A 15,854-nucleotide genomic window follows, 5' to 3' on the forward strand; every position below is an offset into this window, starting at 1 on the left:
GAATGAAAACAATCAGACGGCAGCACGAGGTGCTGAACGAATTGAAGTAAATCTGAGAAAAAAAATGTCAAAGATTTTTGTTTCAGAATCCATGAAAAGGCAGATTAGGATTAAAAATGGAAACAAAGAAACTAAAAATCATTTTGAGTAATGATTTGAAAACATTTAGCTTTTTTAAGTTACAGTGAAAATAATCTAAAGATCTGAGTGACTTTAAATATGAAAATAATAAGAAACATCAAATCTGTTTTTTCTGCATCACATTAATGTAACATGTCGTCATTCACAGCTCCACTCACACGACTCCTCGCTGGACTCCACTACCCATGATGCATTGCTGCAGGAATGTGCTCTGTAACCTCTGTAACCCAGCGTGTCATCGTCCGTCACTGTGATGTCAGAGCATCTGTAGGCTCTGTGGTGTCAGAGAGCTCCCATTGGTCCCTTGGGTCCCACCATGAGCCAATCAGAAGCCCTGAAGTCTGCATGGACGGTCAGAGGACTGGGGGGGGTAGGACGGGGGGGCAGATGTTGGGGTCAGAATGGGGGGGGCTGATGTTGGGGTCAGAATGGGGGGGGCTGATGTTGGAGTCAGAATGGGGGGGGCTGATGTTGGGGTCAGATGGGGGGGCTGATGTTGGAGTCAGAATGGGGGGGGCTGATGTTGGGGTCAGATGGGGGGGGCTGATGTTGGAGTCAGAATGGGGGGGGCTGATGTTGGGGTCAGAATGGGGGGGGGCTGATGTTGGGGTCAGAATGGGGGGGGCTGATGTTGGGGTCAGAATGGGGGGGGCTGATGTTGGGGTCAGAATGGGGGGGGCTGATGTTGGAGTCAGAATGGGGGGGGCTGATGTTGGGGTCAGATGGGGGGGCTGATGTTGGAGTCAGAATGGGGGGGGCTGATGTTGGGGTCAGATGGGGGGGCTGATGTTGGAGTCAGAATGGGGGGGGCTGATGTTGGAGTCAGAATGGGGGGGGCTGATGTTGGGGTCAGAATGGGGGGGGCTGATGTTGGAGTCAGAATGGGGGGGGCTGATGTTGGGGTCAGATGGGGGGGCTGATGTTGGAGTCAGAATGGGGGGGGCTGATGTTGGAGTCAGAATGGGGGGGGCTGATGTTGGGGTCAGAATGGGGGGGGCTGATGTTGGAGTCAGAATGGGGGGGGCTGATGTTGGGGTCAGATGGGGGGGCTGATGTTGGAGTCAGAATGGGGGGGGCTGATGTTGGGGTCAGATGGGGGGGGCTGATGTTGGAGTCAGAATGGGGGGGGCTGATGTTGGGGTCAGAATGGGGGGGGGCTGATGTTGGGGTCAGAATGGGGGGGGCTGATGTTGGAGTCAGAATGGGGGGGGCTGATGTTGGGGTCAGATGGGGGGGCTGATGTTGGAGTCAGAATGGGGGGGGCTGATGTTGGGGTCAGATGGGGGGGCTGATGTTGGAGTCAGAATGGGGGGGGCTGATGTTGGGGTCAGATGGGGGGGGCTGATGTTGGAGTCAGAATGGGGGGGGCTGATGTTGGGGTCAGATGGGGGGGGCTGATGTTGGAGTCAGAATGGGGGGGGCTGATGTTGGGGTCAGATGGGGGGGGCTGATGTTGGGGTCAGATGGTGGACTTGGAGAAGGAGACCCGGAGGTGCTGGTTGTGGTCCAGCTGGTGGTCGTGCAGAGCGATCAGAGCCTCGATGGCCTCCTCCACCGACGCCAGCTGCATCAGAGCCATCTTCCTGTCCTTCCTGTGACATCAGAGGAAGTGACATCATCACTGTAATCAGCCTAGTTTTACTGTCAGCAGTTTTCTGATTGGACGCCGTGACGTCACAGAAATAAAATACTTAAAAGCAAAAGATGTTCCCCTACAGTCACATCTGAGCTCAGACACTACGGAGGTAGAAAGATCATCAGGTCAGGTGACCCCTGACCCCTCTGTGACGGATGTCTGCAGCGACCTGCGTTAAAAACCGCCCAATGAACCACCATTCCTCGGTGACGGTGACCTCATATTGTGTCTTTTCCCTCAAATTTGCAACAAACGCACGTTTCCTGCATTAACTTTACGTTATGATCGTTACGATCTGTTGTGATCCGTTACAATCTGTTATGATCCGCTACGATCTGTTTATGATCCGCTACGATCTGTTTATGATCCGCTATGGTCCTTTACGATACGTTATGATCTGCTACGGTCACTTGTGATCTGGTATGATCCTCTGCGATACCGTTACAATCTGTTACAATCTGTTGTGATCCGCTACGATCTGTTATGATCTGTTACAATCTGTTAATCCGTTACGATCCGTTACAATCTGTTGTGATCCACTATGATGTGTTACGGTCCGTTATGATCTGCTATGAATTACATTTTACCTGTTGGAGGCCTGAGACACTGACCGCTGCACAGCCCCCCCCCCCAGTGTGTTTTCACTCACTGGAAAAACTTGAAGGCTTTGACAGTGAAGCCACTGGAGGAGAACAAGTCCTTCAACACGTCCTCAGCGACAGACGAGCTGCAGCAAGACCACAGACAGTCAGTAACCACAGACGGACAGACAGCAGCCACAGACAGACAGCAGCCACAGACAGACAGACAGACAGCAGCCACGGACAGACAGACAACAGACACAGACAGACAGACAGCAGCCACAGACAGACAGCAGCCACGGACAGACAGCAGCCACAGACAGACAGACAGTAGCCACAGACAGACAACAGCCACGGACAGACAGACAGCAGCCACAGACTGACAGCCAACAGCCACGGACAGACAGACAGCAGCCACAGACTGACAGCAGCCACAGACAGACAGACAGCAACCACAGACGGACAGACAGCAACCACAGACGGACAGACAGCAACCACAGACGGACAGACAGCAGCCACAGACAGACAGCAGCCACGGACAGACAGACAACAGCCACAGACAGACAGACAGCAACCACAGACGGACAGACAGCAACCACAGACGGACAGACAGCAACCACAGACGGACAGACAGCAGCCACAGACAGACAGCAGCCACGGACAGACAGACAACAGCCACAGACAGACAGACAGCAGCCACAGACAGACAGCAGCCACGGACAGACAGCAGCCACGGACAGACAGCAGCCACAGACTGACAGCAGCCACGGACAGACAGCAGCCACGGACAGACAGCAGCCACAGACTGACAGCAGCCACGGACAGACAGACAACAGCCACGGACAGACAGACAGCAGCCACGGACAGACTGACAGCAGCCACAGACAGACAGCAGCCACGGACAGACAGACAACAGCCACAGACAGACAGACAGCAGCCACAGACAGACAGACAGCAGCTACAGACGGACAGGCAGCAGCCACGGACAGACAGCAGCCACAGACAGACTGACAGCAGCCACAGACAGACAGACAGCAGCCACAGACGGACAGACAGCAGCCACAGACAGGGTACCCGGTGCCCTTACGGGATGTTGGACAGGTGCAGCGTGGCCGACGGGGGGAAGATGTTGTTGAAGTTTTTGGAGCCCGGCTTTTTGAAGCGGTGGAGGGCGGAGCCTGAGAAGTCCTGCGTCAGCGTCTGCTCCTCCTGCCCCGCCCCCCCCCGGGGCAGCTGCACTACCGGGTGTTTGGACAGCATCACCCGGATCACGTTACCATGGAGACGCTGGCCGTTGAGGTGACTCATCGCTGTGGGGGGAGAAACATCACGAAATAAAATACCATGAAAAATAAAAAGAAACGGGAACAAAAACCAAGAGTGTCATCAGAAGGTCCACACACACACACACACACACACACACACACACACACACACACACACACACACATACACACACACACACACACACACACACACACACACACACACACACACACACAGCACTTATTCAGCAGGCTTCAGGTGAACAGGTGTGTCACACCGAGCTGAGCCTGCGTGCCATCGCTCATCTGAACGAGAGCGTTCTCCTTCTTGTTGAAGAGGATCTTGACTCTCTGAACGTCCCCGTAAACACCTGGAACAGGTACAGACACACAGCTGCTCACAATCATCTGAATGTGTCTGCTCTTTCTTTGACTGTTTCTCTACTGTTCCTGATCTTCTTACCGAACAGGATGAAGAGGCAGTGAGGAGACACGCTCTGCAGAGACAGACAGTGTTAATAAAGTTAGCTGAGAGTGCGGCGCTCTGATTGGTCGACGGCCGCGTGTGACCTCTGACCTCAGGGTTCAGGTTGGACACCAGCAGCACGGCGTGGACGGCAGGGGGCGCCACCTGCAGGGAGACGCGGGGAGGAGACACCAACGAGCCGGGGACGGCCGCCATCGACAGACCTGACGACGGAAAAACTTTATTTAAAACAGAGCGACACACACAAAACTATAAAGGTTCATCCAATACGGAGCCTTTATTTAAAACTTTATTTAAAACACAGAGAAACAGAACAGGTGAGGACACGGCAAACATGTCCACCATCAGTAACACGCATGTATCCAGTCACACTTCAGTCACTCCCACAGTCTGACACGCTAACGTACTACATACATACTACATACGTGTGTGTGTGTGGACTCACCTGTGTGTTGGTGGAAGGTCGTCGGTGTGAAAGCTGCTGCTGCTCCGTATGGAGGGAGAGCTACACCTGTAACACACACACACACAGAGTACACAGTGTGACCAGGTGAGTGTGTGTGACACCTCTGACGCTTCACACTCCACTGACTAGGGGGCGGGGTTTGTACAGCAGGATAAAGTGACAGTAACCTGTCACGTTAGCGCTAGCATGACGTACCGAAGGCGGCGGCGGCGGGGTCCAGCTCTCCTGTTGGGAGGTCGGCTCTGGTGAAGTCTCGGCTCTTGTCGTTGTTGTATTTGACGTTCAGCGCGCTCAGTTTGGAGAAGTCGATCCTCAGCGTGCAGCAGCCGTTGTAGATGTTCTGACCGTCCAGAGACTGAAAGAGACAGCCGCCACCTGATTGGTCCACCTCACTACGTCGCTGAGCCCTGATTGGCCGAACTTATCAGTAGCATCGGGTACACAGGTATACATTTCTGTGAGTGTGTGTGCGTGCACGTGACTCACAGCCTTGGCGTGGTGAGCGTGCACGGCGTCACTGAACTGCAGCAGAGCCTGAAACTGATTGTTTCTGGTGAACGTGATGATTTTCAACACTGAGCCGAACTTACTGAAGATCTGAAACAACAAAATACAACAATCAGACAGCACTGAATGTTAAAAGAAAAGAACGGTGTAGAAATAATAAAATGAAAATAAAAAATAAGAATAAAGATGAAAATAATTATAACTAATAAAAAAAAGACCACAGCTGAGCGACCTGCTGCAGGACCTCCAGTGTCACCGGGTAAAATAAATTCTCGACGATGATTCTCAGGACGGGACTCTGACCAGGAGCAAAGCCCCGCCCCTCTCCTCCTGACGCCATGTTCCCAGAATGCACTGCTGCTGCACTGATGGCCTGCAGCGCCGCCCTCTGTGAACAAACACACACATCAATCACATGTAAAATATCAATTTAACAGCAGATAAAAAAATGCAGTGTAAAAAACTCTTTTCTTTTTATAAACTGACTTTTTTAAATATTAATTTCGCCACATGATCACTTTAATTTGTGCGTTATAGTTAATTCTCTTTATTGTTTCATTGTTTTATACATAAATTTGACTCAACATTAAAATAAAAAAACCATGAAAATTAAAAGTGGGCGGGACGAAGCTGCTGCTCTTTACCTGATTGGTCAGATTGTCGGTCTTGAGCTCGCGGTGGGTGGAGTACTGAATGAAGATTGGCTGGCTCCTGACAGTGGGCGGGGCCGAGGTGTAGTAATTCACCATGGTAACAGCTGCTTCCTCTGACGCCATTTCTAAAAACGCCTAAAATCACAAGATAAATATTTCATTTTTACAAATTAATTAATGCAAAAGAAACAGAAGTAAAGTTCAGATGAAATTAGTTTAAGAAATTACTTATTAGTAATTAGTAGTCTTTACTTCCCATCCTTACTTCCTGTTTTTAACTTCCTGCCTGTATTTTATCCATCACAGGTAAACCTGCTCCATGTGGCAGCAGTTACCTGGTTTTTGGCCTTCAGCGTTATCAGCTTACTGACTCGGCCGAAAGGAAGTGCCAGAGCGACCACTTCCTGTTCAGAGATGTCAGCTGGAAGCTGACGCAGGTGAAGCACCCGGGACTGGACGCACTGAGCGTGCTCAGAAACACACAGCCTATCAGTGCCATCCACTGCGGACAGACAGACACACAGAGGTCCAGCGGTGAGTGAACAGTCAGTGATTGGCTGAGAGCCTGACAGGTGAGTCAGGTGGGGCAGTAGGTCTCACCTGTGGACAGGTTGGAGGTGCTCATGTTCGCTGAGCAGCAGACGGACGAAGGAAACACTGATTCCTGCACAAAGGAATAAACACACATTAGTAATCAATCAATCATTGGGATCAATATCTTTATCAATATCTTCATATTCTCCTCTAACATTCTCCTCTTTCACTGCACTAAAGGCAATTTATTTCATTTACGTTATTAAGCCCCAAAAATAAGATCAAGATAAAATTATCTTCATAATCAGTTTAAACGTTCAAACGGGGACAAAACAGAAGATTATGAAACATAAAACAAAATGAAATATTTGACCATTTGTTTTCTAATGGACCACCTTTACTTCCACCTTAACATCCCTTTATTTTCCATCCACCATAATCTATAATCATGATTTGTTGATATTTTGTTTTTAATCTGAATCTTTAAAGTAACCGAAATGAAATAATGAAATGACTCCATAGAGAAATTAATTTGCCAATAAATGCACCAAAACTGTAAGAAATAAATCTAGCTGTGACAGAAATGGATATTTCTGTTTTAATTTGTTTCTGTATTTATTCAACTTTGTGTTATTTTATTCTGTCTGTATTATTTTCTACTTGCATTTTCCCCCGTATGTATCTATTTTTGTATTTCTGCCTCATTAGAGATATAAACTGTTATTTCTATGACTTCGTATCATATTTGGTGCATTTAATGGCAAATTAATAGACTTATTAAATCAATTTTTTATTTCTTGATTCATTTTGATTTTGGCAGTTTCAGTCCTCCATAGTTATGCGGTATACGGACAGTATTTCTGAATGAAATAGAGTAAAAGTACCAGAGTGAAGTACTAGTACCTAAAAGTACCTTTCCTCGGGTACATGACCTGAGTAAATGTACTGCTGACACAGGTGTTCTCAGGTGTTTCAAAACACGAACACACCCGGAAATTACAGTGATTTCCCGTAGTTATCGCGGGACTTCAGCCAATCAAATCCCGCTGCTGAATCGTCGCTCGCGACACTTTCAACCAAAACAAAACCTGAAAAGCGACTCGCGAGCGATGGCGCGTGTGGAACGGGAAACAGAGGGAGGGGGGCTCTGTGGCGGGAAAAGCGTCCGTAAACAAGTAAATAACAACAACAAACAGCGGCGGGGGCTGACACCAGGGGCTCGCGCAGGTGCGGTCCAGTCACCAAGGAAACGCAAGAGAGGGAGGGAGAACAGCCGGGAAAGGGTTCGGGAATGTTCGGGGAAGGTTCGGGAAGGTTCCCGCGCTCACCCGTCCATGGTCCGCGAGGAGGAAGAGGAAGAGGAGGAAGAGCTGCTGTGGTCCGCGAGCCTCCCGCACCGCACCGCACCGCACCGCACCGCACCGCAGCCAGGCAGCAGCAGCAGAGAACAACGAGTTCACTTCCCGTTTGGTGACGTCACGGGAGAAGATGGCGGCTGTGGCGGACACGCCTCAGACCAGAGATCCAGAGGGAGCGACAATAATCAATAAATCTGATCAATCCATGTGTTTAAACCCGAAGGAAGGCCCCAGAATAAACTCTCTCTTATTTTGCTCTTCATTTATTCATTCACGTCATTTATTTAAATTATTTGTCCGTAATTGTATTTTCTAAATATAAATTCTGTTAGAAAAGTGACAGCAACAGTGATCAATAACAGACACACACAGCAACAGTGATCAGTAACAGACACAGCAACAGTGATCAGTAACAGACACAGCAACAGTGATCAGTAACAGACACACACAGCAACAGTGATCAGTAACAGACACAGCAACAGTGATCAATAACAGACACACACAGCAACAGTGATCAGTAACAGACACAGCAACAGTGATCAGTAACAGACACACACAGCAACAGTGATCAATAACAGACACACACAGCAACAGTGATCAGTAACAGACACAGCAACAGTGATCAATAACAGACACAGCAACAGTGATCAATAACAGACACACACAGCAACAGTAATCAGTAACAGACACACACAGCAACAGTGATCAATAACAGACACACCAGGCTGAACACATTAAAGGAGGTCAGTGTGGAAGTTTGATCATAGAAACACATTCAGTCTGTCTGTCTCTCTGTCTGTCTCTCTGTCTGTCTCTCTGTCTGTCTGTCTCTGTCTGTCCAACCTCCACCCAACATGGACCCTGACAGAAAGCCCCCCCGCCTCTGAGCCTGGTTCTGTTCCAGGTTCTCCCCGTTAAAGGGGAGTTTTCCCGTTAAAGGGGAGTTTTCCCGTTAAAGGGGAGTTCTACCTCCACTGTATCCTAATCTAATGTCTGAGCTGCTCTTTATGGGAACTCTCTTTGACCCCCTCCCCTCAGGCAGGCGGCTGCGGAGCATCCAGAGACCACCAGGCTGTTAGACTGCTGAACTGTGGCGGTGCTCTGTAGATCCCATGTGTAAACGTGTGTTGGTTTGACAAATTAAGTTCCTTGACTCCTTTCCCTGCGGACCGGAAGTGGAGCAGAGTGGGAGCTCTGTCACTTCCGGGTGTCTTGAGCATCTTGAACTGGGTGAAAGGTGGCGAAGACGGCAGGCTGTCATTCTTCAACACGAACTGAACGTTTCTTTCACCTTTTTCTTCGCCGCAGATCACACGATGCTGCAGAACACAGGGTGAGTGTCCGACCAACGTCTTTGTTCTTCCACACGCAGAACTCAGTTAAAAAAACAAGCGTTTTTACAAAACCGAGAAGCAGCTCCGGGGAAAGTTGAGATTTTATGATTAATGCACAGCGTTAGTTTGGGACTTTCCTAAAGCCGAACTGGACAGTGAAGAGTTCTGCTTCAGAATCTCTGTGTGGTTTGATTATGGCCACTTTGTCTTTTGACCTTTGACCAAGAAAGTTTGAAAGTTCACCTTTTTTCCTACGGAGTTTGGTAACAGTTGCTCTTTCACTAGCGTCTCATTACCTAACGTCAACCGTTCTTGTCGACGTTTAGTCTTTTCGTGCAGAATCGTGTTCAGAAACTGCGGAAAAGTAGCAGGCATTATTCATGCAGTTCACTTCAAACCAACACCAATTTAAGAAAAGACATTTCCGAAAGCTCCCTTCAAACCGGGACTTTACAGGAGCCGAACGGGGCCGTTAACCCACCTGCTGCACTAACTGGACTGGTGGCTTCCGATCGCGCTTTCCTGGGATTTTTTCAAACATTTTATTTTAAAAGTAACTTTTTTGCTCTAGAGTTTGGTGGCAGCGGCTCCGAGGATGTATCCTCTCGTTAAAACTTTTCTTTTTTCTGCTCCTACAAACAGAATTCTGTTCAAAATCCGTTAGAATTAATAAGATTCTCTATTCACTTTATTTACTGAGAACCAATATAAGAGCAAGTCAAGATTTAATAAAATTAAATAAAACATTTAGATTTAGACTGAAGCATTAGTTAGCTTAGCGGCTAACAGGTCCTCATTATCTATATTGTTTTACAGCTTGTTTCCTTTAGCATTAAAACATTTGTACAGTTTAACATTAATGTTTGTTTTATTGACCGATTCTGTATGAATATAGAGACCTCAGTCAGACCTTCAAAATAAAAGCCCACAAAGTCACCTTGTGTGCTGGGGCTTTTGTTAAGAAACAGGAATTATCAGATTACACATCAGTAATAATAGAAAAAACTATTTATGCAAGAAAAGCATGATGATTTAAAGTAATTAAATGTAAAGCTTTTACAAGCAAATTAAATTTTTTAGAAAATGTGAAGAAACAAAATAGTTTAAATTCAATTAATCTGAAAATACACAGTCACATTTTTAAGAGATTTATATTCTGCTCATATTATTGTTATTAAATCCAACCAGCATTTTGCAATAAAACTACAGCTGTTAAAATGATATGGCTGCATGTATTAGAAACCCACGTGTTCATGTTCAGGTACATTCTTATGAACTCAGTTTGTTATTTATCAGCTGATCCGTCCTTCTGTTCTCTATTCAAACATCTGTCTGTCTGTGAAAACTAGCAAGTCTTTTGTTTGTTGGCTTTCAGAATAAAAACCAGACAGATGAGTGGACAGTTTGTCCTCGGGGCAGTCCTGGTGTTCATTAAGCTCAAACAGGCAGACAAGACGTTTGTCTAAATAAAAATGGAGGAGCTATCATCTACATTAGGAATGAAGACGTCTGACGTTCTGGTTTTGATCAACAGACACAGGCAGCGTTTTAAGATCAGACTAGAGAGGGGGTTAGCTTAGCTTAGCACAAACACTGGGAGCAGAGGGAAACTGCTAGCATGCCATGAGAGTCCATGGTTCCATGGTCAGTTTAGCCTGTGTGTGTTAGCATGTTGGCTAAACTCTTCCTGTCTGCTACAGGAAGTTAGCCGGCTGCACGCTCTTCATCACGGGAGCAAGTCGAGGCATCGGGAAAGCCATCGCTCTGAAAGCCGCCAGAGACGGCGCCAACATCGTCATCGCCGCCAAGACTGCTGAACCCCACCCCAAACTACCAGGAACCATCTACACTGCGGCTCAGGAGGGTGAGGAGCTGACAGGCTAATAGGCTAACCACTAACATTCACAGAGCACCAAACGTGGATTCATCCGCCACTGAAAATAGTCCCCATTTCCTCCTGTTTGTTTGAAGAGGTGACAGATCTGTGAGGTTACTCCAAAGGTTCTACTCACAAAAGATTTTTAGATAATCAGAAAAATACAGAAGATCACCAGACTCCTTCAGAACCAAACACATGCTTTTCCCCCCTCAGGTGAATAAATGACCTCAAGTTACTGTCAAACATTTCCACCATATTTTAGCCTGTGACATTTCACACAGCACATACATGTTCCTACTGCACATGAACCGTATCAAATTATGGAAGATTTAGAAACATTATCCTCCTTTTCGTTTAACCACCAACAGCCTTTATATCGCTCTCCAACAAACTCACCAGACTACATTCACAAAACAGTGATTTTACCTCAGAACACAGGAGCTGCTGATCTGCTGCATCTGTTAGTTTGTGTTGTGTGTTACACAAACACTGTGTTGGATCCAAACTGACCCTCCAAAACACCAAAGTCCCACAATAACACAAACACACTACCTGATGGAGGCAGCAGCAGAGCAGCAGCTCTAAAACCCCTGTTTTAGTGAATGTAGTCTGGTGTGTGTGCTGTTTGTGGTTAAACCAAAAGGATCTTCCAGGTCTCTCTCTGTAGGGATCCTTTCCATGATGCTGTCACACACTTAGAATAACACTCTGAGCCTGTCAGTGGATCAAACAAGCTCTTTTAGTGGACCTACTGTGATCAGGTGCAGTTGTCCCAAAGGATCACGTTGCAGCCATTGCAGCCCGTTTGGTGGCTGCTGGCTGAGGTGATCTACTGGACCAGTTCCAACACTTTTACTACCTACCAGTCACTCACACACCAGGATGTGGACTCAGAGGACCAGGGGGAGAAACAGGGGAGGGACCCTTTCTGATTTTTTTTTTTCAGACTTAGTATGAACAGATAATCAGTATTAAAGGCTCGGATCAGGATCTGGATCAGGATCAGGGCAGGTTCACCGGTCTGGTCCTTTAACACCAACATGATTTACTTTGAATTAACTGTGTGTGTGTTTGTGTGTGTGTCAGTGGAGGCAGCAGGTGGGAAGGCGTTGCCATGTGTCGTCGACATACGTGATGAGCAGCAGGTTGGAGAAGCCGTTCAGAAAGCCGTGGAAAGGTTTGGAGGTACGACGACATTTTGACAGATTTCAGTGACGTGAGTAAAGGATAAACACAAAAATCAGTTTTTAGTCCAAGAAACTGAAAGATTTCTCTTTTAGTTTTAATATTAGAAGATAGAAGTCGTAATATTTTGAGAATAAAGTCACAAGTCTTCTGTTTTAAATGAAAAGTCTTCACCTGGTCACTGCGACAGAGGTTTAATACATACAATACAACATAATTCAGCAATAAAGCCACTTTTCTCCCAGCATGCATCTCTGAAATTATGAATCTATTTTGAATTATTAATATATTTGATAAATGAATAAATCACTGAACAAACCTGAAGGAAGTCTGGAGATGCTTAAAGCTGTGGATACTTCCACTTTCATGATAATTTAGTTTTTAGTGTCAAAGGGAACCTGTTGTGAACTCTGAGGGTTCAGGGGTCAAACACCTGGCCTGGGTCCTGTGACATCATCACAGTGTGTGATTGGCAGGAATCGACATCCTGGTGAACAACGCCAGCGCCATCAGTCTGACGGGAACTCTGGAGACGCCCATCAAGAAGGTCGACCTGATGCTGGGAATCAACCTGAGGGGGACATACCTGACGTAGGACACACACACACACACACACACACACACGCACACACACATACACACACAGCTGTCAGTGGACTGGCTGATAAACAGCTGATATCAGAGAACCTTTATGATCCTGATCAATGATCTTCGGCACTGCTGATAGAAACGTGTGTCGTCCTGTAACGACTGGTGACCTCATCATCATCAAGTCATGATGTCACATCCTGACAGATTCAGCTAGTCATCATCTATTAACGAATTCATGTAAACGAGTTGACGAGCTGAGTGTTCCAGGTCTAAGCTGGTCATCCCTCACCTGCTGAAGAGTTCCAGGCCTCACATCCTGAACCTGTCGCCTCCACTCAACCTCAACCCCGTCTGGTTCAAGAACCACACAGGTAACCATAGCGACCAACCAGCCAGCATCCAAACATACACCTGTGTAGTGATAACATGTCTGTTTTTTCAGCCTACACAATGGCGAAGTACGGCATGTCCATGTGCGTCCTGGGAATGGCTGAAGAGTTCAGAGGTCAAATCGCTGTTAACGCCCTCTGGCCTAGAACCGGTCAGTGGCTAAATGTTAGCATGCTAACAGGCTTCTCATAGACTCTCCACGATGCTGACCCTGCTCTGACCTGTGTGTTGTTGCCGTAGCAATCCAGACAGCAGCGATGGACATGTTGGGAGGTGATGGCGTCAGTAAACAATGTCGCACAGCTGACATCATGGCGGATGCTGCCTACGCCGTCCTGTCCCGCCCAAAGGACTACACAGGCCACTTCCTGGTGGATGAGGACATCTTGAAAGAGCACGGCGTCCAGGACTTCGAACAGTATGCCGTCCAGCCAGGTGAGAGCATGCTAACTGCGCCAACGCTAACCCAGCATGGGTAATTATAGCTAACAAACCATGGTCTCTGATTGGTCCACAGGTCACCCCCTGCTGCCCGACTTCTTCCTGGACGACGCACCAGAGGTGTTGGTCAAACAGATGGAGCAGCATGGTAAATACCACTGTCAGTACGACAGGTACCACTGTTAGTGCGACAGGTACTAATGGCGCGTTTCCACTAGTACCTACTCGGCTCGGCTCGACTCGACCTTGTTGTGTTTCCACTTGTACCTACTCGGCTCGACTTGACTCGACTCGACTCGGTTTGGTTGCGTTTCCACTAGTACCTACTCGGCTCGACACGACTTGACCTTGTTGCGTTTCCACTAGTACCTACTCGGCTCGACTCGACTTGACCTTGTTGCGTTTCCACTAGTACCTACTCGGCTCGACTCGACTCGGTTTGGTTGCGTTTCCACTAGTACCTGCTCGGCTCGACTCGACTCGACCTTGTTGCGTTTCCACTAGTATCTACTCGGCTCGACTCGACTCGACCTTGTTGCGTTTCCACTAGTACCTACTCGGCTCGACTCGACTCGACCTTGTTGCGTTTCCACTAGTACCTACTCGGCTCGACTCGACTCGACCTTGTTGCGTTTCCACTAGTACCTACTCGGCTCGACTCGACTCGACCTTGTTGCGTTTCCACTAGTACCTACTCGGCTCGACTCGACTCGACCTTGTTGCGTTTCCACTAGTACCTACTCGGCTCGACTCGACCTTGTTGCGTTTCCACCGGCCCTAGTTCCTGGTACCAGGTACTATTTTAGTACCTCCTCTGCCGGGGTTCCAAGCGAGCTGAGTCGAGCTGACAATGCGACGTCACCAGACTGCAGGCCACTGATTGGCCAGGGAGCGCCGTCACTTGATGAGTCATGAGAGCGACTCGTTCACAAGAATCAAACCCGCCGTTTTCAAAACGCTGGAAACACTTTTTATTATTTCTGTGAACGAGCTAAACGGATACAGGCAAACCAAACGCTCCACGTCCTTAGTTGTGTTTGTTTGTGCCGTATACAAATTACGCCACCGGAGTTTCGGGCCGCCTTGCTATGACGACCCCCCCACTTTGAGGTGGTACACTACTGTAATGGAAACACAACCAAACCGAGTCGAGCCGAGGCGAGTAGAGCCAAGTAGGTACTTGTGGAAACGCGCCATAAGTGTACTCTAGATACAACAGACTGTTCTTTTGGTGTTGATGACTAGTTTTGGTCCCTCCGACGCCCCCTACTGTCTCCCCTGCTCTATAAAGAAATTACCTACCTGTCTCCTTGTTGCCAGGGGTGACCCCAACCTTCAAACCACCACCACCATCATCAGCCGCAGCGCCCACCAGTGAGCCAATAGAAACCACGTTTGGCGCCATCAGGGGAGTCATCAACGAAGATGTTGTCAAGTCTACGCAGGGCGTTTATCGGTTCGACCTATCAGGTAACAGTGTTAATGACCATGTAAGGACTTCCTGTGGGTGTGGCACTAATGAGTTAATGACCATGTAAGGACTTCCTGTGGGTGTGGCACTAATGAGTTAATGACCATGTAAGGACTTCCTGTACTAACGCGTTAATGTCCATGTAAGGACTTCCTGTGGGCGTGGCACTAACGTGTTAATGTCCATATAAGGAGAACACGGGGGCGTTTGGTTTCTGGACTTGAAGAGTGGCGCTGGCAGCGCGGGGAAGGGCGAGCCACCGGCTAAAGCTGACGTCGTCATGACGATGGACTCAAGTGACTTCAGCAAGATGTTTGCAGGTGAGCCGCCGCCGTTATACTGAGGATGATGTAAATAATGTGACATCACTGCGGGAGACGTGTTACCACGGTGATGCTGTGACCTCATCTCAGTGGGGTTTTGCGGTGTTGTTTCCATGGTAACGACAGTGTTTTTCAGGGGAGCTGAAACCGACACTGGCCTTCATGTCGGGGAAACTGCGGATCAAAGGCGACATGACGCTCGCCATCAAGCTGGAGAAACTGATGAACCGCATGAACAAGGCCAAGCTGTGACACTCAGGCCCCGCCCCTGAGTCCTGACAGGCCCCGCCCCCTGCTGTGCGTGCTGAACACGTTGCCTTAATGAACACCAGTGATGATGATGATGATGGTGAATAAACCTTGGTAATAAACTGAAGTCTCTAAGTGTTTCCTGTCTTCAGGCTCAGTGAGTCTCTGCTGGACCGGCAGGCTGCCCCTCCCCCCCCCGGTCTGTGGATCGTACCCCCACTCTACCTGACACACACCTGAGGTCGCTGCATAGCGCTGACAGAACCGCTGCCCTCATTATTTTCTATGGACGACGGCCAAGCCAACAGCGGTGCCGGTAAAACGCCGATCTGTGACACACCGCCGGTGAAAAGACCCGTTCAG

At 48.2% G+C, this 15,854-nt stretch overlaps 2 protein-coding genes across 7 annotated transcripts; one reads left to right on the forward strand and one right to left on the reverse strand.

Annotated features, from left to right (window-relative positions):
- Window positions 1–1,512: 1,512 nt before the first annotated feature.
- Window positions 1,513–7,683, reverse strand: LOC139218486 (polypyrimidine tract-binding protein 3-like). Of its 4 annotated transcripts, XM_070850062.1 has the most exons (14): window positions 7,599–7,683; window positions 6,337–6,400; window positions 6,072–6,238; window positions 5,728–5,871; window positions 5,316–5,471; window positions 5,063–5,173; window positions 4,772–4,931; window positions 4,556–4,621; window positions 4,201–4,313; window positions 4,087–4,120; window positions 3,902–3,994; window positions 3,446–3,668; window positions 2,427–2,504; window positions 1,513–1,733 (listed from the first exon to the last, which is right to left on the reverse strand). In XM_070850062.1, the coding sequence occupies exons 2-14, from the start codon at window positions 6,359–6,361 to the stop codon at window positions 1,601–1,603; spliced, it is 1,503 nt and encodes a 500-aa protein (XP_070706163.1). In that variant the 5' UTR covers window positions 6,362–6,400; window positions 7,599–7,683; the 3' UTR covers window positions 1,513–1,600. The 4 variants fall into 4 exon arrangements, with proteins under 4 accessions (XP_070706163.1, XP_070706161.1, XP_070706162.1 ...); XM_070850060.1 differs by lacking the exon at window positions 7,599–7,683 and having other exon boundaries at window positions 4,556–4,615; window positions 6,337–6,476; XM_070850061.1 differs by lacking the exon at window positions 7,599–7,683 and having other exon boundaries at window positions 1,513–1,724; window positions 6,337–6,476.
- A 1,162-nt stretch (window positions 7,684–8,845) lies between these two features.
- hsdl2 (hydroxysteroid dehydrogenase like 2) lies at window positions 8,846–15,618 on the forward strand. Of its 3 annotated transcripts, none has more exons than XM_070851105.1 (11): window positions 8,846–8,961; window positions 10,663–10,826; window positions 11,928–12,026; window positions 12,503–12,617; window positions 12,885–12,988; window positions 13,060–13,158; window positions 13,248–13,442; window positions 13,525–13,608; window positions 14,769–14,918; window positions 15,111–15,239; window positions 15,379–15,618. In XM_070851105.1, exons 1-11 carry the CDS (start codon window positions 8,945–8,947, stop codon window positions 15,492–15,494), a joined length of 1,272 nt encoding a protein of 423 aa, XP_070707206.1. In that variant the 5' UTR covers window positions 8,846–8,944; the 3' UTR covers window positions 15,495–15,618. The 3 variants fall into 3 exon arrangements, with proteins under 3 accessions (XP_070707206.1, XP_070707207.1, XP_070707208.1); XM_070851106.1 differs by having other exon boundaries at window positions 13,525–13,596; XM_070851107.1 differs by lacking the exon at window positions 15,379–15,618 and having other exon boundaries at window positions 15,067–15,202.
- Window positions 15,619–15,854: the final 236 nt, after the last annotated feature.

This window comes from Pempheris klunzingeri, chromosome 19 (genome assembly GCF_042242105.1).
Source record: "Pempheris klunzingeri isolate RE-2024b chromosome 19, fPemKlu1.hap1, whole genome shotgun sequence".
NCBI classification, from domain to species: domain Eukaryota; kingdom Metazoa; phylum Chordata; class Actinopteri; order Acropomatiformes; family Pempheridae; genus Pempheris; species Pempheris klunzingeri.